The 25,873-nt window shown below is 37.2% G+C and overlaps 1 protein-coding gene across 1 annotated transcript in view; it reads right to left on the reverse strand.

The window, feature by feature from the left end:
• Positions 1-25,873, reverse strand: part of ADGRB3 (adhesion G protein-coupled receptor B3) — a gene marked incomplete at both ends in the record, with an annotated part of 462,480 nt that overhangs the window by 240,252 nt on the left and 196,355 nt on the right. Inside the window, 4 exons of the mRNA XM_082307720.1 lie at positions 17,046-17,152; positions 17,704-17,805; positions 24,201-24,365; positions 25,263-25,427. Of these exons, the coding sequence (XP_082163846.1) occupies positions 17,046-17,152; positions 17,704-17,805; positions 24,201-24,365; positions 25,263-25,427 (539 nt within the window). The remainder of the gene's footprint in view (positions 1-17,045; positions 17,153-17,703; positions 17,806-24,200; positions 24,366-25,262; positions 25,428-25,873) is intronic.

Genomic DNA, 25,873 nt, shown 5'->3' on the forward strand with positions numbered 1-25,873 from the left:
TTAAACAATTAAGAGCTCTGAAAGGGGTAAATCCTAAGGCAGTCCTTGTTATAATCTAGTTTACTATAGGAAAGTATACTCTTCATCTCTGCCAGCCCAGCTTGGCTAGTTAATACAAGAGTGATGGTATAGGTGGAAGCTGATTATGGTGCTCTCTTCTGTAGTACTAACAATGCAAAGGTGCTAACTTGAAACAATCCTGTTTGTTTTTTCAGGAAGTGTAAATTAAATTATTAATTGCTCCTGTGCATCAGACAAGAGAGCATACTTTAGTGGTAGCTCTCCCAGCAGATCTGTACAGGGCTAGTGATGAAGGTAATCCAAAACGCATATGCTGGTAGAAGAATCGTTCTGATAAGAAGCTGAACTTGTGATCTGGTTAATTTTTAAAGCTGACTCAGCATCCCAGGAAGGTGTAACACAAAGATGTCACAAGGCCATCCAAGGCTGAAAAAGAGTGCATGGTTTAAACAAACTATTTTTAAATATGCATATGAATTTCTGTATACAAACACAAGTTCTTCCAAATTGACGCTAAATTAAGGAAAAGATAAATGACCTGAAACAGACCTCACTCTAAGCAGGAGGGCTGAAGAGAAAATTCTGTGTAACTGGCAATGAAAATGCCGACACCATCTCTTTAAATGCATTTTCAATTGCTTTTTAACTTGGCCTTATTACTGACATATAGAGGGAAGGATGACTAATGTAACATAATGTGATGGTGAAGTGGAAGGAAGAGTGTAAAGATACTTTTTGTCACCTCCAGATCTCCCCAGCCACTTTGTGTGGATGTGTGGGCTTAATTAAACAAACAAACAAATAAAAGCATAAAATATATAGTAAAAACAGTACAGTGATTAAAAGGGTTCAAAATAACTTTCATGAAAGCAATTTAAAAAATGCAATCATTCTCTGACATACATGATCTAAATGGTTTTTTTCATGGTGTTGGATCATGTTTTGGTTACATTCTCAACCAGTCTTTAGATAAACTAGATATATGTAACACAGCTGGGGCTGGGCAAAGTGGCTGCTTCAAGTTATGTCTATGGCCTTAAGTCATCTTTATAGCAGCTGGGGATTGTTATGGACCACAACAAGCTTGCCCAAACCCTAGAAATACTCAAGACTTGGGAGAACACCTGCCTGCTGCAGCATGGACAGGGAATGAATTTACTCTATACCATGAGTACAGAGGTACAAGCATAATTGTACAATCAAATATTTTCAACAAAAATTTCAGTGAGGAGAACTGAGGCAGGCAATTGGGGTTTTTTAACAAATATTTCAGCAGAAATACCTCCCTCAGTCTTCAGAATACTGTAATAAGTAATTAGGCAAGACGCTTGCTTGCAGAAATCCTTTTGTGCGGTTTCTATCCATTTTAGAAGGAGGCTTTGAAAGCAATCTTGTAGGAAAATAATAGTAGAGAAAAAGGTGTGAGAATGGAAGAAAATTCATTTGAGTAAATTCAGGGATCTGATATTGTATACATAACATTATGAACTACTTTCTTGGGAACAAGCGAAAGCAAACAAGAACTTGATTTGTGATTTTTCCTGTGAAATGTTGCCATTTGCCTCATCTGCTCATACATTGTGTCTGGGTAGCAAATTAAAAGAGCATCAGCTAGCACAGTAACACAGAATAGTAGAACTTTTGCTGGAACTCATCCAACTGTTTCTTGACCCCAGAGCGTATTTCCAGATTTTGATGATTAACAATGTTCAGTGTGTCTTTACTCAAGCCCAAAAGACATACAACATAAAAGACAGTCCATAAAGCCGAACTCCCAAATCTAACAAGTGCCTCAGGATGTACCATGGGAAAGGCATCACACAACTTGAAGGCAGAGCTTAAGAGAGAATCAAGAGGTTCTTTTAATTCCAGTAACAACAGCAAAAAAGTGATCAGTCCTCATAAAAACTCAACTGTTATCTTATGCTTGTATAAAACACTGGTAGGAAAGCTGTCGAACTATTTAGCATGTTATTTTATATTGCATTATTTTGCTTCCTTTTGCTCCATCTGTATGTTCACCCTTCCATTTGTTTTCCATGCTCCTGCTAGACTTTAAACTCACATTTTAAAGATGGCAGGGGCCAAAATTTGTTGTTGGTGTTGGACCATTCATAGCACACAGAAGTCTTGGTCTCGACTGCTTTTGGAATACAAATAATAAATTCAAATGATCACAGTTTTGACTGTTTTTTAGGCTTTTGAACAAGTAAAGCTCTGTTTTCAGTGAAAAATTTTACAGATCTCTAGCAGCAGAAGTGGGAGCTGTAGTATACCCTTCAGTGCTTTCAGCAAGACATTTTGATTGCTTTTGGACACAAGAATAAAAAAGGTCTAGCAAGTGCCCACAATGCCACAGGACTAAATTATTACACCTACTTCAGAAGTAGCCAGGGTTGCGGTGCAGGTGGTTTACAGTACCTCAGAATTATTGGCTCTTAAAATTACAGCTCAATTTGGAACTGTTTTTAAAAAAATGGCATACCCAGAAAGCTCAGCTTCCCAGCACAAGTACCCTTCCTCCCTTGGGCCACACCACTCGTACACAGTTTGGTGAGCACCTTTTCTTCACCTTCTCAAGCTGCAACCCAGAAGTTCCTTTCTCTGATCCTTAGCTACCCCAGCAGGCCCATGCTGCCTTGAGTTAGACTAGCAGCATACCCTAACCATACTAGCAGCATAACAAAACAGAAGGTTGCAATTTGTTTAGGTAAGGAAATGGGTGAAAATTAGAGTTACTTAGTAGATAGGTTTGACTACAGACTGGCAAGCAACGTGCAGGGCAGGGTATGAATGAGCAGCCTCTTTATTATCAGTTTATTATATAATGTATTTTCTTGTTGTAAGACAGCCTACAGCTCCTAAACACAACTTTGAAATCACACGCCATTCACTCAGTTGATGTAAACTGGTGCAACACTATTAAAGCCAATGAAGATGTCCAGATTAGTATGAGTTGAAGGTAGTGGATTACTTGCACAGCTACCACATGAATCTTTCAGTGCAAAAACACAGAATATTCTCATCAGTAGTTAGTATAATGTCTTTCTCACCATACTGCTTATTTTCTATGCTATGGTCACTGTCACATTATGCACTGTCCACGAAAGCTATTTTGGTCACCACAGTAGGTCCTTGTAGTTCTCTGTGAAGGTCATTTTTTAGTAGTCTTACAGGCAGGCTTATTAAAAATAAAGTTTATGAGCCGAGAGATAGTGAAATGAAGCAGCTGTTAAAGTGATACTTCAGTTGTCAGCCCAACCTCTAGCTGCCTGCACTATATGGCTGCATACTTGAAAAATTACTGAAATGTTTAACTGGACTTTGACTCAGGGTCCAACTGTTTTTGTCCCTCGATTTATCAGAACGTACGATATAATAAAAATGCTTCTTTACAAAGTCAGAGCTTCTAGGCCTCCGGAACTGGAGTACAAATTTATTACTGCATAGTAATTTCTGCAAACTTAACAGCTAGACATGGTTTAAATGAACAGAAAACAATGAACCCTCAGAAAACCTATAAAAGATTGAAAAGAATGATTAATTTGAAGAGTAACTACACCATCATCCTTTTTTCATTATTTTTTAAGATGATGTTGGATTCATGGCTAGGTATTACTAATGATGTCATTAATAAATTTTATGTTAGTGGGGACTATAAGAACCTAAATTAGGAAGCCTTAGATAGAAGTGAGGAAAGATAAGTCTGAAATAAAAATATATCCTGAAATTGCTTGTAATCTGCAAATCACTTTGCTTTGCACCTCCACAATCCAACAGTAATATTTTGTAAAATATTTTTCATCACACTCTTAAGATGCAGAACAGGAAGGAATATTCACATCACCTGCTATACCCACTTTAATTACACAACTGTATTAGAAACCTAAAAGCTCTTAAGAGTGCTCGATCCTCTAGAGAACATCCCAGAGCACCTGAAATCTTGTCTTGGATGCTCTGAATCACATTACCTGACCTCTGTGGCTTCTAGTCTTGAGGCTGGAATTGACAGTATCCCCTCAATAAATATTAATTAATGATTTGGCATTAAACTTACTTTTATAGTTACCAGCATTGAGGTCCACAAAGGTTGGAACCAAAATGCTGAAGTCTGTGTGCTTAAAGTTAGGCACGTAAATTAAAAAGGCAGCAAGTATATTTTTGGCAGCTGAAATATTCCCGTAGGTATAATCCTGCACTGAACTGAACTCATGCAGCATGCTGGTGTTTAAACTATAATGCGATGTCATTGTGAGAAAGCTCTTCCTTTCAGATTTGAGAAAAACTTCATTACAGGGTGTTTTTCCTGATTATTGGCAGACAGTTCTTTAATTATTTTAGCACAGAATCTAGAAGTTTCATTTACTTTCCCTTGATATAGTTGATTATTTACATTTTATTTGTTTATTTTCAGACTGTTTTAGTGTTCAAGAATATTATTTCATCCATCTTTTAAAAGAAACAGAGTAGCGTCTAAAGATCCAGCTATGCATCTTCAGGTATGCATCTGAATATTTATAACCTGATGTCATACAATAGTCTTTTTCCTTTTCTATACTTTCAACATTTTATGAAGGAGATTGCTAAAGCAATACACAATAATTTTCTACTTTGTCATGAATGAAATTAGTTAGTAGTCTCAATCTAGATCATGATAACATACTAATAAATAAACAGTTTCTGCAGAGAGGAGGGAAATCATATATTCCCTTTGTTTATAATAGAAAAGGGAAAAAGTAATTGGTATACATTGTGTCAAGGAAGATTAAGGGTATATATTATGGAAAACTTTCCAACTGTAAAGGAAATGATATACAACAGTTAACCTGAAAAGACTATGCAGTCTTCCATACTGGAGGCCTTAATAACAGTCAAGAAAAACAAAATGCTGGAATAATACAAGTGTAGCGGATTCTGATGGGACAGAAGTTTGGGCTGGATGATCTCATGAATTTCCTTTCAGTTCTACAATTCTGTAACAGGTCCCTACAAATATTCTGAAACCCAAACAAAAGCCTCCTATAATTTACCCCAAATAGAAACATTAAAGTTTAAGGAGTGCCCTGAAGCTTCCTGTATTTATCCACTGTCATGGTGTGCAATCTGCTGCAACAAGTTTCTGCAGATACTGTGCCTCAATCTGCCTCTGTGCACTCAGCTGAAATCACTGAAACCCTGTGCTTTAAGGAACTTATTCTAAATTTACATTGATGAAAAGAAAAATGAGGATTGTTTCACTATATACAAATAGTCATCCCACAGTCATACACTTCTAAATTTTCTCAGGCAAAATACTCCTCAAAACAGTGATTTGTTTTCAGAGAAAAGGAGCCAGCTTAATCACATAGAATCCTGTGCTGTTCTAGACATTCATCTCAGGCAAACTGAATCTCTGCACAGACACCAGAGAAATCGTATGTGCTCTTCTATATGTGATGAGGTGTATTGGAGAATCTTTGAAAAAAATCCTCTAGTATCTGTGGAAATCTAACATGCGTTTAGGAGAAGAATGTGAACAGCTCAGAGGGATGCTTGTTCTTTCTCTACCCTCTTTCACAAGATTCCTATTATTTTGCTCAAGAGATTTTTTTTTGCCACTTTAACCCATAATTCTTTTTTTTTTATCATCATCATCAATATTGCCACTTATTCTAGTCCTTGAGATATGACCACCAAAGACATTGTCCTGGTTTCAGCTGGGATAATTTTCTTCCTAGTAGCTAGTATAGTATTGTGTTTTGGATTTAGGATGAGAATAATGTTGGTGACACACTGATGTTTTAGTTGTTGCTGAGCAGTGCTTACACTAAGTCAAGGACTTTTCAGCTTCTTATAGTGCCCTGCCAGTGAGGAGGCTGGACGTGCACAAGAACCTGGGAGGGAACACAGCCAGGACAGCTGACCTAAACTGACCAAAGGGATATTCCATACCATACAACGTCATGCTGAACAAAAAAATGGGGAGGTTGGCTGGGGTGGGGCAGGACTGCTGCTTGGGAACTGGCTGGGCATCAGTCAGCAGGTGGTTAGCAATCGCATTGTGCATCACTTGTTTTGTATATTCTATTATTATTATTATTATTATTATTATTATTATTATTATTATTATTATTATTATCCCTTCCTTTTCTGTCCTATTAAATTGTCTTTATCTCAACCCAGGAGTTTTACCTTTTTTCCGATTCTCTCCCCCATCCCTCTACGGGGGAGTGAGCAAACAGCTGTGTGGTGTTTAGCTGCCTGCTGGGTTAAGCCATGACATAGGTGACAGAGAAAGTCATTATAAAGTTTCAGTATTTTTATGCATGGATTCAACAAAATATCTTAACAGATATTTTGAACAGATAAGACTGCTCTTCAGTAGAGTAACAAATGGCTCTAGGGATGAGAAATGAATAATCATTAAACAGATCACTTCTTTTGGGGTTGTTTTTTTTTTCTTCTTATACTTATCACTGTGCTTGTTGACCAGGATTTCTATTATTATTTTATTAAGTACTGCTATTAAATGCTCCAATTATCTGTGATTAAATCCTGCTCACACTGGCATGCTGTGTGAGAGATCTTGTTGTTGTTATTGTTGTTTCTTTTTTTAACCAGAGTGCATGTCTTCAAGATTTGTGTTATCTATGTATAATGCAACATGACAAGAGCAAGAGTTGAGAGGAAGAGAATGACGACTCTGAGAGGGTTGTTTTCATTCTAAGACAGATGTAACATTGCTTGAGGTAAAGTCTCCTGGCTCTCCATACTGACTGAATGGCTGAGGCTGGGGGTCACAAAGGGACATAATACAAATGAGTCGTCTTTCTTTTTTTATAGTACATGGTCATCTTGGCAAGTATGTATGTGTCCCTAAAACATAAAGCTCTTATTAACGGCTTCAATTTTTATGTTTATTTGATTTTAACTGATTTCTATATTTATTTGATTTTATGTTTCTATACAGCCATTCCAATGACACTCACTTCTGTTTGTAGAACAAACCTGAATGGTTTCTTCAAGGAAATTAGCATTATTGGGGAACCGTAATTTCTGCATGGGAGTACTGCATGAAGTAATAAGCAAGAGAAAAATCCTTTGTGCCTCACATGCTTAACAAATCTGAGACTAAACATGGTGGGGGAATGCAGCAAATGAAGTAGTGGACAAAGAAGCAGGGGAACAACTGTAAGTGTAAGGTTCTGTGACCACTTCTTTGCTGCTAGCTGCTTAGCCAAATTCTGCAGTCATTCTGCAGCTGTGTTGGAGTGAAGGTTCCTGCAGTTCTGGTAGACTTCAAGGGAAAATTAGATTAATTCTTGCTATGCTGAGTTCCTAAATGGCCTTCATCTCTTGTTTTCCCTCTGGCCATACCCTAGTGGAGTTCGCCTGTTGGCTGCAGTGTTGGTTGGCTTGGAATATCAATGTGATCGGGGAACACTCAGCTGCTCACTGCTGCAGCAGACACAGCAGCAGCAGAAACCACAGGAGCACATTTCATTTAACACACAGATTACTCTTTGGTAAACCAGATGTAGAAAGATGATTATGGATGCTGAGATGATAGTGGGGACCTTTCTTTGAATTTAACAAGTGGGATTGGTTGGCTATTAAAAAGCAGATATTCAAAAGCAGAAAGTAAAAAAAGCAACTTATCCACTTGAATTGAGTTCTGATGTGCTTACGCAGAATAGCAGGTAAATGTTTCCTCCCACTGTATAGCATCTATAAGATAGGGGTGCATGTGTATGTTGGTGAGATCAAGCACTATAATTTCATGAATGGAGAAGGTACCACAGTAGCTTTAAACACATTTCACTCTCCTGATCCTAACCTGCTCATTTCTGGTGCCTATTGTAATACAGTTAGTTATGAAAAAAGCAGCCATTCACTTCTAATGGAGCAGTTGGTTTCTAGCCTACATATTTTATATGAGTGGCTGAAGTATTGGGTTATTTGCTCTCTTTGGTGAAGTGCATATTTATTTACAGAGTGAAGCAGTTCTGCTAGGAGACTGAGAAAGCCATGCTAACTTTATAACATGGTGTTAAAAGCATTCAAAACCTCAACATTTCAGTCCATGCAATGAGTTTGGCAGGGCAGGGCAGAGCAAGCAGAGCTTTCTGACAATGAAATGAGTGGCCTCACCATTAAGCAAACAGCAATACTGAAGTCATTAGCTTTTTTCTGAAGTTTTAATCTTCTCCCATGCAGAATGGGAAAATGTTAGTGAGGCAGGGGAAAACTGTTGCCTGCCACAATATCTTCATCAGTTGCTTTCTGATGAGAGAAAACAGTTTGCCATCCTCCTGTCAAGATACGTAGGTGATAAAACAGAGCTGACTCCTGCATATTCTGGTCTTACAAGGGAGACAAGGCAGGGAAAGCAGATCATTTACTGATATAAGTCCCCTGCCTATCAAAGACTGCGAAGGTGAAGATGAAGAGCTGGTGTATACCAATATAAGGATAGACTGAGGCAGAACAAAAATGTTGTTATTGAAGCCTGTACATTCAAATCTACAAAAATAAGCCTGGCTGCTTTGCTCTGCAGCTATATAAAAAGAAATGAAGCACTAAACTAGCAAAAAAGGAGCAGTAAATTTTTTAGGAGGAAACCTTTCATTCCCCAGAGTACAGCAGTCATTTCAGTGAGGAGTACATGGACAGGCTGATATGCTGCCCTTGTAATATAATTTGGAAAAACAAAATCATCTCTAATGAGCTGCAGCTGAGCAAATCATTATTCACCTCAGAGTTCTTTTTATCAAATTATATTTTAGCCAAGCACTTGCAAAATTGTGAATAACACTGCTGTGGAAAAAGGAGAAACAAAATTATAGTATGAACTAGAAGCAGCAGAAATGCATTTTTATGGCTATATTATCAGTTTGATATGCAAAGATTCACCTGCATAAGTTCCCATACTCCTTCATAAGTGCTAATATCTTGACACCAGTGTGATATTTCATATGCAGATTTTTCCTTCCTAACACTCAAGAGTTAAGAGGTTTTTGGTGTTCCAACTTCCTCTTTCTGATAGAAAAGCAGCCCAGTTTGCACGAATGCATGTTTGATTTAGGTGTTATATCACTCAAATTGGCACAAATTAGTACCTTATTTTTATTGAAGCAACTAAACGTAGAATTTCATCATCCAGGTTTGAAAACTGTGCTACATAGGTTCAGAAAATGGGCTGTATTAGTAGACATTTTCTGATAATATTGGAGATGACCTTCAGAAACAAAGTGTCTTGATGACAGGCTTTAGTCTTCCTCATTATTTATGAGTGTAGTACAAGCCTCTTCCAAACTAGTGCCCAAAAGCCATTTAGAGTAAGTCTTACTTTAAGCGAAAGAGCTATTCCAGTGTGTGGTGAGTCAGTGATATATTACCAATATTTTTTAAGCAGATCCCTCACAAAATTATCTTTTTTTCTGACTGAATAAATCCTATCAGTTAGAATGCATGCATAACAGAGTAGAAAATAGAAATAGCCCTGTATATTCAAATATTTTCTCAATTTACACAAAATCAGTTTCTAATACTCTGTGGTAAGACCTTATTCATTAATGTTTTTCATTAAAAATGGTCATACAGGCTTCAGATATTCATTTCATAAAGATCTCATAAGCTATGAAAACTCATTGCTCTTCCATACCAAACTATTTTAATCTCATTTTAATTTTCTGCATTAGCTTCGATTCAAGTCTTCTGTTTCTTGGGTTTTGGTTTTGGGTTTTTTGGGGGTTGGGGGAGAGGGTGAGTGGTTTCTTTGTTTTGGCTTGATTTTTTTCTAATTTAGGTGGCTATCATCCATAGAATGGATTAAGAATAGATGAAGTCTTTAGCTATGCTTCTCAGAAGCAGTTGTTCATACAAAGGATGATGTAGGATATTCCTAATGCTGGGGTCTTGCTTTTTAGTCTTCTTGCTTGTAGTGTACCAAATTCGATAGGCTTCAAGAGAGTATGAAAAAGAAATTAACGCTTATTTGTGGCATTTCAGTGACTCTTTTTTTTTCTCGGATACCATCAGGTAGGCCTGTGGGCTCCTAATCATTGATTCTATTCTTGGTCCTGCAGTCACTCACATCCAATCATAGTAAAAATAGTTGAATTTCTTTTTCTGAGGAAAGATTTTGCCGTGTTTATCCAAATAAATGAAGTAAAAAAAAAAAAAAAAAAAAGCATCAAAGCAGAGCATGAAATTTCTCAGCAGATCCAACCCACCTCAGGTGTGCTAGCTGAAACTTACAAGAACATGAGAATTGAAAATTGAAAAAAAAAAGCCTTGGAGAATGCATTCTCCATTGCATTACTTTTTACAGTGAAGACTAGATGTCTTCCTATGAGAGAGATGCTAGTTCAAGAAGAGGTCATGCAGGAAGTCATGCTAATTAATCATGACGGTCCCTTTCTAGACTTAACATCTAGAAAGCAATAAAGCCCAAACCAGAAATTAGATATTGCCTTATATACGAAGCAATTGTTGCAGCAAGAACAATTCATAGCTTACTAACATACACTTGAAATCCTAGAAATGAAATAAATGCGAAAGACTAAATTTGAAGTTTGGTCTGTCACAAAGTATCAGCTACACAGCCCAGTTGGCTAGATTGTGGCAGCCAAAATACATACATGCAGTATGTGTTTTGTTTTAATTTCTTTGTGCCACAAGATTCAGTTTGCAATCTCTCATGGTGATGCTAAACCTAACTTAACAGTATATTCAGTCAGTGGAGTTGTGTAATGTCTGATCTACTTATAAATTTTCAAGTATGCAGAATAATACTTTAGAATAATTTGGAGATATCTTTCTTCTATGAAAATATATCTCAGAAAATACTAGTCCAAATTAACCAAGTACTAGCTCAATTTTAGGTAAAATAATTAGGCAGACCGTTTTCTGCTTCCAGATCAAAAGAAGATAACAAGCAATGAGGAGAATACTTCATAATATTATACAGTCTAAGTTTAGGTCATTAGATCATCATCTAATCTGCCTTTCTATATATAACAGTCCATTAAACTACCAACAGATACTCTTTAAAGAGATTAAAATATGCTAGTTAGACCAAAGAAGTTCAGTTTTCAGAAAATGAAACTATTTGCCAAAGGTAGAAAGAGAGAACAGGCTTTAACAAGGTTCATAACTTCTGCTATAGCAGTGATCGATTGGGTAAAATGGTCCAAAAACCCAAACCATGTCTATCCCACAGAGGGTAAAAAAACTCCAAAACTCCAAATTCTGAGAACATAATCTGAAATTAGAGAAAGCAGGGAAATTTCTCCTTATTAACTGAAATCTGGTGATCAGTATGTGACAACGAACTACCCAGAAGGAACTGAAGAAAGGATATCCACTGCCACTAGGTCTTATTCAACCTTATGACTTTACTTCATCTCCATCCACAATAAAACAGATACTTGGAAGACTTTCTTGGCTGTAGCCTCCTCTTCTCAAGAACACATTTAACAAATTGTGCATCACTGGGCAAAATAGTCCTTCTTAGCTGCAAAGATGACTGGTAACAGTCCTGAAATACCATGCTTGACTAAGAGCATTTTCTTAATGCAAAGCTGCAGGTACTGCAAACACACTAGGGCAATAGAAGAAATCCAAAACAAAAATTGATACATAATCTGTGATGTTTTGTTTTCTGTTCATCAGCTTATTGCTTGATCCTCTAGGTCATGATTCCAGAAGACAAAGCATACCTATTTATCATTTTGTATTTTCCACTTACAGTGTTTTAGTAAGAATAATCCTAATTACGTTCTTTAAGTATTATTATTAGAACTAACCCAATAATTTCCCAAGGATTTATTTCATGGATTTTGGCATTTTTGTCCTTTAATTTGTTCAGTGAATAATTTTTCATATTAGTCAACCAGCTGTGTAAGCTGGTCAAACAGTATTAGTTGAATTCATTTGACTACTGATTTGTACCAAATGTTGGATAAATTATTCATGACTAATTGGTTCTGCTATTCAAAGAGGTCTAATTATCATCCCTAGTTTTAAAAGGGACCTGTATTCCGTAGTGCACAAGGTAAAGTACACTAATGAAAGTACAGGCTGCATGTTTGCGGCATAGCTGAAGTCCATCATCCTCTTAACTGCTTTTACTCAAGCTCCTACACATGAATCGTGTAGGGCACTGTGCCCTCAGAAGATGTAAGCTGACTGCCAATCTCCACTCCACAAGCCAAACCATTCCTCTTCATTGTTTCGTCATGTTCCAGTGTACAGTCTCTTCAGAGGCCCTGTAGTTATTTTTACCATGACAGGGATTTTTTGTGCTTGCATATGGAGAGGTATGAACATTAAGAAGGAGCAGTGGCTACGTACTTATTCAGAAGACCAGTGATAAATTTCCTGCTTACTTGGTCTCACTCAGTTCCCCATCAACAAAAAATGGAGATGTAGCAGAGCCTGATCTCAAGCATATGTTGAGGAGATATATTAAAGAATGTGAATTACTCTGAAACTGTTGCAATAGAATGTTAAGTACAATATGGATATACATATTAAAAAGTGGCCCACATATATAGACAATTCCATTTGACCAATGGAAAATCCTGCTTTCTTCTGAGGTGCCAGTACCCTGCATCTGAAGTGCCAGTACATGCCTATCCTGAGTAAAGGCAGTAATTCTGCCTGGCACATTCTGTAAGTGACTGGAAAAAACCCTAAATTATTCGTGGTCTGGGGGTTATGAACAAAGTCTATCATCTTTAGCATTACGAGTGTATTTTTAACTTTACTGACTTTGCAAATAGACTTCCAAATGGATTTTGAGATTAAAAGATAGTGCTATTTTAGCATGATTTACATAGGTACCACATTGGTCTCCATAGGTCTTGAGTCAAGCTGAAGAACATGCAGCACTAGCTGGGTTTCTGGTACTTTAATACTGCTTATTAAGGGTTGAAATTTGTCCTATGTCACTTGCAGGTGAGTAATAAAGAAAACTGAAAATACAAGAGGCTTTGTGCATGAGGCACTGAACCTACTGTAGCTACATATAGTAAGGAAACAGTCTTCAGAGGTCAATCACCTGTGGTTATGTGGTAAAATTCTACACTATATATAGCATAGAATCTGGCTTAATATGGACATCTGCTGAAAACCTGTGGTAACGTTTGTAGGAAAAGGTTATCTTTAGGAGGAAAGTAAAAATCATACTGATATTAGAATGGAAGTCTATGAATTAACTCTTCAGGATTTCTGCCTTGTGTGAATTTCCAATTTTCTGGAGTCATGGGAGTCACAGAATCACAGAATCATGGAATGGTGGAGGTTGGAAGGGACGTCTGGAAGTCATCTGGTCCAACCCCCCAGCTCAGACAGAGTCACCTAGAACTGGTTGCCCAGGACCATGTCCAGATGGCTTTTGAATGTCTCCAGGGATGGAGACTCCACAACCTCCCTGGGTAACCTGTGCCAGTGCTCAGTCACCCTCACAGCGCAAATGTGTTTCCTGATGTTCAGACAGGACCTCCTGTTTCAGTTTGTGCCCATTGCCTCTTTTCCTGTCACTGGGCACCACTGAAAAGAGCCTGGCTCTGTCTTCCTTGTACCCTCCCTTCCGGTACTTATATACATTGATAAGATTCCTCCTTAGCCTTCTCTTCTCTAGGCTCAACAGCTCCAGCTCTCTCAGCCCTTCCTTGTAGCAGAGATGCTCCAGTCCCTTAAACATCTTAGTGGCTCTTAGCTGGACTTTCTCCAGTAACACCATACCCTTCTTGTACTGGGGAGCCCAGAATGGGACACAGTACTCCAGGTGTGGCCTCACTGATGGACACATGCAGGCCTGAACTTCTCTACTCACAGTCCAAGCTGCCCAAATGTAAGGTGTTTTTTACTATATAAATAGTAAATACAGGTAAATAAAATAGCCATGGGAATATTGTCTAGCCCTGAGGCCAACAAGCACAGACAGCTTGTAACCCTCAAGCTAATATCTCTCTTTCCCTCCTCTGTCCCAGAAAATGATGGTTTTATTGCCTGTTGGGAATGGTCTCTCTGACAGGCTGTCCTCTAAAGGATGCTAGGCATTGTTTGGGAGAGTGTTAACTGGTATGGTCTTAAATCATGTCAGGGAGTATGCTAACAGATAAACAGTTAAACAGTGTAAATGACTGCAAGGATAATGTTTAAGCTTAGGCAGTCACCTTGTTTAGTTTATTTACTAGTATAACTGTAAGCTTCCAGCCCAGAATCTGTGTAGCCAGGTTAGCAGGGCCAAGGCAGTATTCTCTGGCTCCCAACATATGAAACCTTTTCTTTAGAGAGCATTTGCTTGGGCACAGCACCATGTGAATTCAACTACATGACTTCTGAGCTGGCTATGGATCATATGTGGCTTGTTTGGAGGGCAAAGAGACAGAGACCTGTCTGTATTCCTCCAGGCGGGCACGCTTTAATGTATTAATTATTGGATGTAAATTATGTATATCAACTGCTTTAAATCAACTTCAGAAATACCATTTTTTAAGACTATACACCTACTTTTTTTTTTTGTATTTCAGGTAAGAAATGAAAGGGATTCAGCTCAGACTCAGATTTTACAGGAACATTCACAGGACTGAGTGACAGCCCCTAATACTCCTGGTCTAAGTTGGGAAAATAACATTATTCTTAAGTTAAGCACACTGAGGCATCTCATAAATGCCTTCATAAGAACACATATTTATTATAGCAACACCGTCTGTCAGCAGCTTCTTTATAAAGCCCTGTTTTCAGGGATTTATAGAGCTGACATATGTATCGTGGGGGGACAAGCCTACATTTGCAGGGCGATGACCTTATAGGTCTTTTCCTCTATTTTCTATGATTCTTTAAATATGCTGTCTTGTTCACTCCAAGAAGCAGTAAGATGTAAGACAAGCTGATTTTCTTTGTGAACAGCTCGCAGGTGTAAAAGAAATCCACCTTTCTCCTTTAATTTGTATGCATATAAACTAGACTGAAATTTTGTGCAGCAATAAGATGATGTTTAGATGTTTGTGTAATTTTAAAGAAGCTTTAGCTATTTTTAAATGTTCTTTAGCAAAAGATTATTTCACAGTGTGGTCTAATCGTATTTAATATTTTGAAAAAGGAAATATAGAAGAATGGATAAATCTGATCTGGGTTAGAAATGCCTTCTTTTGTCCAACAATGACCCCTTCCTGTCAGGCAGACTTGCAGCTCTTCAAAAAATATCAGTGCCTCACCAAAAGTCAGCCAGGTAAGTCAAACCACTGAATAACATGAAAGAGCATTTCCCACTGTTTGAGTTGTTTATGAATGACTTCTAGCAATGACATAAAAGAAAAGGCTGAATATCACTACAGATTCAGTGGCATGAGGATCAATGCTATAAATAAATGTTAATAGGAAATGTAAAATGGTAAGAGCAGAGGAACAAAACTCTAAAGGGATGGTCTTCTGCTCAGGCAGGTCAAGATGAATAAATCCTTTAAAATATTTCAAAATCCTTTAAATATTTCAGAAGATTATAGTATTTAAATGCAAAAATAGCAAGTAAAAGAGCAGTAATTTGCTTTACTTTGAAATATCTCAATGTTTTCAATCACAAAATGTGAATTTTTTGTTCTGCAATATGTCATTATTAGTATTCAAAATTGTATATATATTACCTACAGTCATTGCCTTTATTGTACTATTTACCAAAATACAGATTCTAAGCAAATGAAATACAAAGGTATTGCTGTCCAAGCCCATAAAGTACATTTAGACATACTATATGCAGCTGTTGCAAAAGAATAAAATATCAAAAATATAAAATGCTAAATAGTTACAGCCAACTTACTGTTTTTTCCAGCGTGAACACTAAAGGGATAGAACAACATGCAGACAGCTATATAAAATAGGAAAGCTTCTCTGTAGTGGGGAAAATTGCTTTGACACTTTATTCTGTGTTATTTTAAAAATACTGCTTTGGTTTACCCTGAAACTGAACCCCAGGCCTCAATTAAGTTGGAATCTAATGAAACAGAAATGCAGCTCAAAGGAATTCATCAAAATCTCCTCTAAGTGGCAAGTCAGATTTGAGGAATGATAGCCAGACTACTACTTTTCAAGCCACCAAAGATTTCTAAACATGCTACAAAAGTGTTGCGCTTGGTTGAGAGGTTGGGAAGTTATGAAGCACACGGCTGTATTAGTGCCCCTTTGCTGAATGATTAATGGAGTAGTGGCCTTTGGAAAAGGAGGCAGAGTAATAAGAATGTCAGTAAAATATATCATGCAGGCAAAAACCATTGTCCATGTGAATCTTCAAAGGAGCTCTTCCCACAATAGTATTAGCCTGGCTGAATGCTTCGGCTATGGAAATAGAATGCAATCAATATACCTAGCATATACCATGGTAGTATATTTATAATGCAATATATACAATGTATTGCATCTATGCATATAAACATATTCAGGCAGTAGATAAATGTGTAATGCATATGCTTTGCAAAGAAACTTTTTGTTAAGCATACTGAAAAAATCCCATAATATTTCTTCATCTAGAGTTACTTTACTTTTTCCCAGACACTGCAATAGCTTTACCCTATAATCCTTTCCCATTGTTACATTTGAAGGTGAAATTCTAAATTTGATAGCAAAAAGAAATATCATTTCTGACTTCCTAGTGTGCAATTAAAGAATTCAAGGTATTATAAAATCACTCAGCAGGTCACTCTTCCAGTAAATCTCATTTATTCACATCTCATTTTCTAATAAACCAAAATATGTCTTACCTCTGACCCCTATAAAAAATTCACACAGTGGACATGAAAAAAGGGAATCTGATTAATTTTTCCATTTCTAGAGTCAGACAAAGCTCCTTTCACTCAAACACCAGCAATATACAAGATCAGAATAATATACATTTATATAAATTATTCTTTCTTAGGTCTATTTTACTCCTGGCATTTCTTATCAGAAATCTGACTTGAGAGTAAATAAGTAAGTTTTTTTCACACCAATGATTAGTAATGAATAAACAGAGCAAGTACTAAAGCTGGCTTTGCACCTACTGAATGCTGCAAGTGTCTGTACTCATTTGATATGCATCTAGCAAAGCTTGGATGTTCCCAGAAGGCCACTCCATGAACACTGAGAGAGCAGCGTCTGCTAGTGGTGCCTGTAAGTCACAAAGAAGACAGAAAATATTTATGTAAGTGAGAGCAATTGGAAAGAATGAACCTTATTTAAACTACATCCCGTGCTATTTTAAAAGCACACACAGAAACAATTTCATGCAATGATCATCAGTACATAGAGAGTAGTATAAGATTCTGAAATACATTTCAGTGTTCACTTGGTGGGTTTTTAGCAGTGTTTTCCTAATTAAAAAGATTTTTTATGTTTTGCCTCATTTTCATCACTTTGCCCAATAGATCCTGTCAAATTGATTTCTTCTCAGCTTTTTCTGTCTATAATGCATATATGTATGTGTATACACATATACACCACAGACCCATGCATATAGATAAGCTATAAGAGACAGATTATATGTACATGTATGTACTATATGTATATATATGCATATGTAAATATGTGGGGTTTATAGAGATATATTCACATATATGCATATACATATGTATACGAGTTTAGTAAAGATTATGTCTAGAACACAATGCAAAAGATTTATCCCCTTTTTTATCATCATATAATTTCAAAGTAATACTGTACCTGTGGCATTGAGAGGACATCGATTGAATGCCATGTCCCCAGCTGGGGTCCTTTTCCACACCATTGACATCAAATAGTCTTCAGGACATATCTCATAAGGTGCTGACATTTAGAAATGAGAATTTAAATAGAAACATTAATGTAAAATAGATATTTTATATCAGAAAAGTAAGTCTTCAATCTTGTTCTAATTTTTCCTGCGATGTATATGTTAACACCATTTGGTTTAATTTTAAGAATGAAGTACAAAAATGCAAACCCTGTAATTTTTGTATAATATCTGTCTTTGTGATGGTATTTATCTGATATAATGCGTGCCTTTATTCTCTTCAGCAAACAAACACTCTTTAGGTTGTAGCTCCAATGTTAATAGGTTTGAATTTTTTCTTGTCGCTCTATTTTGATCAATAACATTAAGCATTTATCAGAAGATGATGATACTTATAATGTTATAAGCCGTGATGCTTATCTTACACTAAAATTTTCAAAGATTTTTCTAAAACTTAAACTGAACGTGAAAGAATCAGTTCTGAAACCACAGTTGAAACATGAAATGTGCTAGAAGGTATCAAAAGAGAGCTGTATATTCTGAAGACCAAAAAGCAGGTTGTTTCTTTGAAACATGTTTCAGTACAAGTTGGCAATTAAGCAAGTATAGTCAATAACGTGGGACTGAGTGGATATAAAACAAAGTGGTCTTTTACTGGTTATTGCAATACCATTTAAAGGGAAAAAATATTTTCACAATTTCATAGTAACAGAACCACATGGGGAAAAAGAAGTTCTGCAAATGCTTCATGTTTTATTTTCACATGGTCATGACTTACAGATTCCTTTTGCTCTTTGTATTTTTACTGTAGATTCCCAGTTTACGATTTTTTAGTAAATTAGATTAATGAAGCAAACATCTGGCTGAAGCTGTCTCACAACTTAAAGTACTGACAAATGCTAGTTACTGAAATCTAACTCATTCCAAGTTGACCAGAGAAAAGCCATGGGTTGTTTAAAAGTATTATTATATGTATTTCAGGAAAATTGTAACCCCACTGTATTACAGCAAAGCGATTACAAAACAAAAAAAAAGGAAAAGCGAAAGGAAATTCTATCACTGTAGCAGATGGGGTGATAAGGAAGAAAGCAATTCAGTGATTCACCCATGGTTGCATGGGAAATCTCTAGCAGAGGCAGGAACAGACTACAGATTTTGTCCATCCCATTACCTAACCTATGAAACTGTCTGTCTTCCCTGCTTTGTACTTCTGCTGATGGAAGAGTGAGGTAAGTAAGGGAACTGACCAGACTTTTGCACAAAGCTGTACCCTCTCTTTGTGGAGGACAAAGAATACCTTGCAGATGGCTCAGCAATACTAATATGAATCACAGTTGGGCAGAAAAATTGCTTGCTAAATTTGCCTCACCATCAGCATTCCTGAATCGTAAATCAAGACCGTTGGTGCTTCTAAAAAAGCAAGAGATCCATTAATGGCAAAACCCAAAGAAAGTTGGTTATATTCATAATCTAGAATACTAACACTGTTTCAGACATGCCCAAAAAGTGACTACATCAGGCCAGTGGTACAATGGGAAAAGCCAGATTTTGATAAACATAAGCCTTCCGGTGACATAAGCAAATGCAATTACCATCCTATTATGACCTTATAAACAAAAGAAATGTTCTGATTCGGGGAGTGTAAATTAACATAATAAGGAGGTAATATTATAAATTACATAAATTTGCTAAAGCTTAGAGCTCTTTGAGAAGTATATTTGTCATGCAGCTGTGGCCATTTCAAACGTGTTGTGTTCACTAATCAACACTTTAGGCGTTGATTCTCAGAACTAAAACTCTTACTTTCCTCCAAATACTGAATGCTAAATGTGTTTTTTTCCTGGAAAAAATATATACATGCATATATATGCATACCTATATACACCATATTTTCTCTTTTATATTAGCAAGTCACACGTAATATCAGAGATTTCCCGTCTCTTTGGACGCGTACTACCTTTGTGCTTTTGCGTCACACTTTTCAGAACTCAAGATAACATTTTAACTTTAGCCTAGTGACAGAGATAATCTGTGCACCAGTGTGTTGTGTTCAAAGTAAAAGGCATTCCCAAGATCCAGAGTTATCAGGAAAGAGGTGCGGGCGGAAGTCAGAGTTTGGAAGAAGTATCACTTAGCCCAGGCAAAGAAGTTTTCCTTGTCCCTGGCTGACTGTGCCTTTCAGTGCATTGTACAAATACCTTGGATTAAGGAATGCTGTGCATAAAAAACAAACCAGTTCTTCCCAAAGCTAAAGTATATCTGGCAGAGCTTACTAATCAGGCATCCACCCACATTAAAGCATCTGTGAGGCTCCAACTCATGTTGCCCATGGAGACATTACAGTCACGCTGGAGTGGTATTATATCTGAGTTAAAAAGCCTCGCTAGCCCTGATGGCTCTGCTCAGGACCAGTTCAAGTATTTCTGTAACTATGGCACAATTTATTCATAACACACCCACAGATAAATGTGAGTTAGCTGTACAAAATCATGGAGAATTGCTAAAATTTAGGGGCAAACAGCAAATACTGAGGTAAATTTGCTAAAATTGACAAATAAAAAGCAGATGCCTCTTTCACTGATGATGTGATTCAGCAGTATCTTCCCACACAGAGCATGTACTCAAATTTACGACATTAAACCCTTGTAATGATAGGCCTGAATTCATCCCACCTAAGCACAAACACTCAACAAAGTCAGTGGTCTAGAAGCACAGTCTTCATCTGACATTACTGGTGAGAGGAGATGCATCTCCAAGAGGCAAGCAACCCACCTGGGATCTGAGGAAGCTCTGTACAACACACAGACAAAGCAAGTGAAATGCACAACCTCACAGAGTTTACGATCTACCTAGGCAGCTAACAAATATGGGAAAGGGTAACGAAAGGTTGAAGCAAGTTAGCCAACACCACACAGTAGCGCACAAATGAAGCTAGAACTACAGTTCCTCTCTTGAATCCTAATTCAATGCCACAGGCAAAATTATCTTAAACAAAGGCAATAGAAAAAGCTTTTGAACGTCTTGTAGAATAGTGTTGTAATCAGAGACAAAACAAAATCCAAAGGTTTAATTTTATTATTTAGTTGTTGACAATTATTTGAATCTTCCCCCTTCTCATATTTCATCTTATGTAGCTAGTATTGCCTCTGAAGAAACCTACGTTCAGTACGAAATCATTAACTATTCTTCGGCAGGAGTTGTGCACTGTTATCTTTTTGTTAACAAACAAGGTAGTCTATCTTTGTTTTCAGTAATATTTTGGTCAAAACAATTCCTATATTATGTTTTCTACCACTGACAATAGGCTTATGAGAAAAATATTGAGGCTGTGTTTTGAATAAAATATGGGTAAAGCAGAAATATTGGAACATGTATAGAATTATTATAGAATTAACTATTATGGAATTAAGTATTTCTGGAAACCCATACCATATTACTGGAACCTAAGGTATTCTTAAAACTGTCATAAGAACATGGTCTCATTTTTATAAAAATAAATTTACAGAAGTCTTTTCTCCTGAATAATACTGTGCTTTCTTCTCAGTTCTCACATCTCTTAGATTTTACTGACACATTTGATGAGACTTACCTTATTTCTCTTACACATTTCTCTGAAAGTTTCTGGTCAGCTTGCCATGTAACTCCTTATCAGTCATCGGTTGTTTTGTTACCTAGCTGTCTCCTTTATTCCTATGGGACAGACCTATTGTTCGTTCACGCTGTGTAAGTCTTCCACAGTGATTCCTGTGTCACTAGCTGCTTAGCAAATCTAGAAGGTTTTTTTCTTTCTCTGATTTGTTTCCAATTTTCTGAAGTTATCGTTCACAAAATGATACTTTGAGTGCAGAGTACCAAATCCTTAACACTGCTCACTTACTAGGAGTGAAATCTAACTTTAGACTTTTGGGATACAACAAAAGAGCAATGACTGAAGCCAAAATACCTTCAAAACTTTGTTTTCATTCCCAGAATATTACAGAATGGAAGGAAACAACCACAGTTTTAAAATTTATAATTGTGAATAGAAATATATCACAAAGAAAGATACTCAGCATTTGTCCAGAAACCAAGCTGTTTGAGAAACCAACTTTCAGATAATAGTTCTGAGCCTGCCTTTCTTACTGCTGCTTATATTCAGCTTCTAGGAGTGTCTGATATAATTCAGTCCCTGCCTGAACTATTTGAAGAGAATCAGTGATAGACTACGAAGAAAATCTTGTATAATATTCAGATAATGCAGAACTCAAACTACAAAAAGTCCAGTCAAGATTTTCAGTCAGTCAAGTGAACAGCTCTGTTTGCAAACTATCTTATTAAAAGCAGCCAGCATAACAGAAAAAGGTTTCATTCTCCTTGTGCTTCCACAGTGTAAAGTCAGCTACAATTTAAGGTCTATAGACCTCTGGGTGATACAAACAGGTGCAGCTTCATCCACTTTACGAATATGTTATGCAGATCTACAGAGCTGAGGATCTGGTCTTACACTAATGGTAAAGCAATGCTAATATAAGAAAAAATTAATATTCTAGTCTCTCATGTTTCTCAATGACTTAAACAGAAAAAGAAACCACTGAGACAAAAATAGCTTTTCTGAACTATTTTAGGGCTATGGAAGAAAAGCATACAAATAATGAAATTTGCTTATACTTTGAACGATCATCTCTGTATAGTACTTTTAAATTTTGCTTGGTGCTTATAAAATGAAAATCTGTATAGCATTTTATAAAATTTTGGTAAATTATCCACTTGTCTACATTTACATATGATATGCTTTAGTAAATGTCTGTCTAGAAATAGAGAAATTAAATAGATAAATTAATGTATAATCTTCTGCACAAGTATAGCTTGTTAAAAGGGGCTTTAGGTTACGGTTTCTAGAAGCATACTGATTCTAATCTGGAATTAATCAAGTAAATAAATAAATTTACCAAATGGCAAATAAAGCTCTGTGTGCATTTGCGTTGTAAATACATCTGTAAAATATTTTATTAACAGCAGGTGGCAACCTTTGAAAATTGGACTGCAGCAGCACGGTTTTGCTTTTAAATATACAAATGCAAATTATTTCAAGAATGGTTTTATAAGCAGAAGCTGGTTGATCTGAATGTCTGTTTATTGAGAAGATTCACATTAACCTTCTCTTAGTGCTGTGCTTTTATAGAGGAAGTCTGCATTAACTATGGAAATTACAATTTGTTTAGGAATCCAATACAAATACTGTTTTGTACTGCTTTTCAAATAATGAATGTTTTATTAAAATTAAAAGGATCATTTGAGAAGTAAGTTAAATTTGGTTAACTTCTCCAACATAGTATTATAATTTTATAACTACAAATAGTCCTTTTGTTGTTCTTTGAATGCAATGAGATTCATTGTTGTACTGTACTGCAAATACCTTGAAAACTGTTCTTTGATGGCTGTCAAGGGATAAACATGCTGCCTATGAAAATGTAGGCTTGATAACATAAAATTCACATCTAATATATTTTCCATTTCCTGACCCAAAGCATCCCTGCCATTTAAGTCTGTTCTCTGACTAGCACAGAACATAGCCATCGAAATGTCCAGAAGTCAAAGAGATTGCTAGATTGATTTTTGCTGCTTCCTTGCTTGCAGTTCAGAACACATAATTTCCCAAGTGAATGCCTAAGACACCCTACACTACTTACACCTTATTTTGCTATCTTACACCTATCCAAAAATGCATTCTTTTACTTTAGGACAATATGTATTTACAGATAAAGATGATCAGATTCACCAGCTGTTCTTGTTTACTCATCACTTTTGAAGAAGCTCAAAAGTACACTCTTATTAGCTTTCAGTGGGAAAGACTTAACTTTGTTGGGAGGACAAAGTAAAAAGTGCTGCAAAAAAATTTAAGCATTATATTAAAAAGAGAAAGAAGTGTCTTTTCCATTTTAAATTTCTTTTCATAAAATATTGTTCATGTATTCATTCGTCCTATACAGTACAGTAAGGTTCACTTTTTCCCTTATCTTTATTGTACTGAAATTTACCCCAAATGTATTACAAAGATATCTCTTGTACACTGGATAAAAGGAATTCCATGATTTACAAGATCAGCCCTGATATTCTGAGAAACAGTGCATTCAGAGAGAATTTCTGCAGCAAATCATAGCCTCTCCAAATAATGTACGCATACCTAGGCAATGAAATATTTTTCTGATAACTTTCTATACAATGGTATTTTGATTTATTTAAAACATGATGTGTTGCTCATATATCCAACAGGGCTAGTTTACACCTAGCTACATAAACACAACTCTACTGAGAAAAATAGCAGTAACTTGTCTAAAGCAAGGCCAGATATGTCTCTCTATGGTTATTGCTCTATGGACATCGATCTTGTCTCTCCTAAAGATGACCATTAAAGTAAGCAAGCCATACTGTAGAGCAGATAATAACAATGATTGTATTTGCATCTCACCAGGACACCTCTGTTCACTGCACCTTCTAACTTCCTCTCCAGTTCCTTCACACTGTTGCCCAGTCACAGCAGCACCTTGACAGATCCTTATCCGTCTCTCCCAGCCACCGTCACAGGATTTGGAACAGCCACTCCAGTGGCCCCACTGATTCCACTGGCCATTTGCTGTTTGGAAAAATATAGTTACAGTGGTGACATAATGACAGTCCTAAAGGAGGATGTATGGGTTATTCTTTACTTTGGGAAGAAAGGAAAACCCCCCAGATATAAATAACAGTGATAGAAGTAGTAGATGTAGGCACATGGAAGGCGGGGAAGTGTCTACTTGGCTCCTAAATATGAGATTGTTGTCTAAATGACTTGCATCTTGAGATAAAATAAAAAGAACTGGTGCACTTTAACTTACACGTAGACTGCAAAACAGACATTGCCCCTTTTCTATATTTATTTCTATATAATTGTATAGTGCTGTTGTATGGTAATGATACACATTTACAACATGCAAAACTACCCTTTAAAAAAACTATATAAAAACGTTTTTGCATGTGATTATTTTAGGAGCTTGATTTTTACATGCTCTGGCAGTGCAAATGAGGCTTAGAAGTAGGTATAAATGTAATTTACCCACCCTGGAAGGCTGCCGGAGGATCATGAAGTAGTCTCAGAGTAAAAGGGAATCAAGTCATACTTGTTCACTTTCTAGGTTCGCGAGACTTTATCGAGTTTTTTAGGCCTCAAACATACCTTTCTAAAACTGCTGAATGTCCTTTAAATGGTGATAAAACTGAAAAGCTGACATGCAGCCCGTCATGCAGTCTTTCCGGACATATTCTTTAGCTTTTTATCTCCAGGTGGCTCATCAAATAAAAAAGAGCGAGGCCCCAGGCCTCGCTCTGGAGGCGGCTGCTCTGCGCCTTTACAGCCCGCTGAGGCCTGCAGCAGCCTGGGAGCCCGCCGGCACACCCCCAGTTCCCAGCTCAGAGCTACGGGCAAGACCGGCCCCTGAGTCTCTCCTGAGCAGGAGAGGCAGAGCTGCAGCTCCCTGCGCCAGTCGGTACTCACCGGTGCACTCGGGGTTATAGCACTCCCGGCTCTCGGCCCAGGGCCCTCTGCACTCGGAGCCGCCGTGGGCTGCCGCCGTGCACTGCCGGCTCCGCTGCTGGGTGCCGTTGGAGCAGGTCACCGAGCACTGGCTCCACGAGCTCCACTCCTGCCACTGTCCGTCGACTGCCGCGGCAGGCACAAAAGAGATGGACACAGCAGAGTTACCACCTAAGCCAGACAGGGCCTCATGGCTTCCTTCTAGGTTAGGGGGTTTCAACTTAGGCCTGAGTGCAGCCCTTTGGACTGGGCCTAGCCTGAAGACGCTTCCCTTCTTACAGCAATCAAATACAGAAACCGCCATTAAGAGCTACTTCAAAAAAATGTAAACTGTTTTCCTTTTTCTTCAAGTAAAGAACGTTTCATCTCCTCTAATTGTACACTGATAAAGGATAAATTATGATTTTGCTCACACACGATACAGTTTGAAAGGCCTTATTAAAAACAAGGCCTTATTAAAAAGACTGGTCTGGTCTTTTTAGGCAGAAGTGGGCACCAATCTTGTATCATGTAAACCCTGAGCCCTTCAAAGTGATTTATTACAGCTGCAGCGATCGCTCAGATGTGTCAGC

This window comes from Platalea leucorodia (genome assembly GCF_965183815.1).
Source record: "Platalea leucorodia genome assembly, chromosome: 3".
NCBI classification, from domain to species: Eukaryota; Metazoa; Chordata; class Aves; order Pelecaniformes; family Threskiornithidae; genus Platalea; species Platalea leucorodia.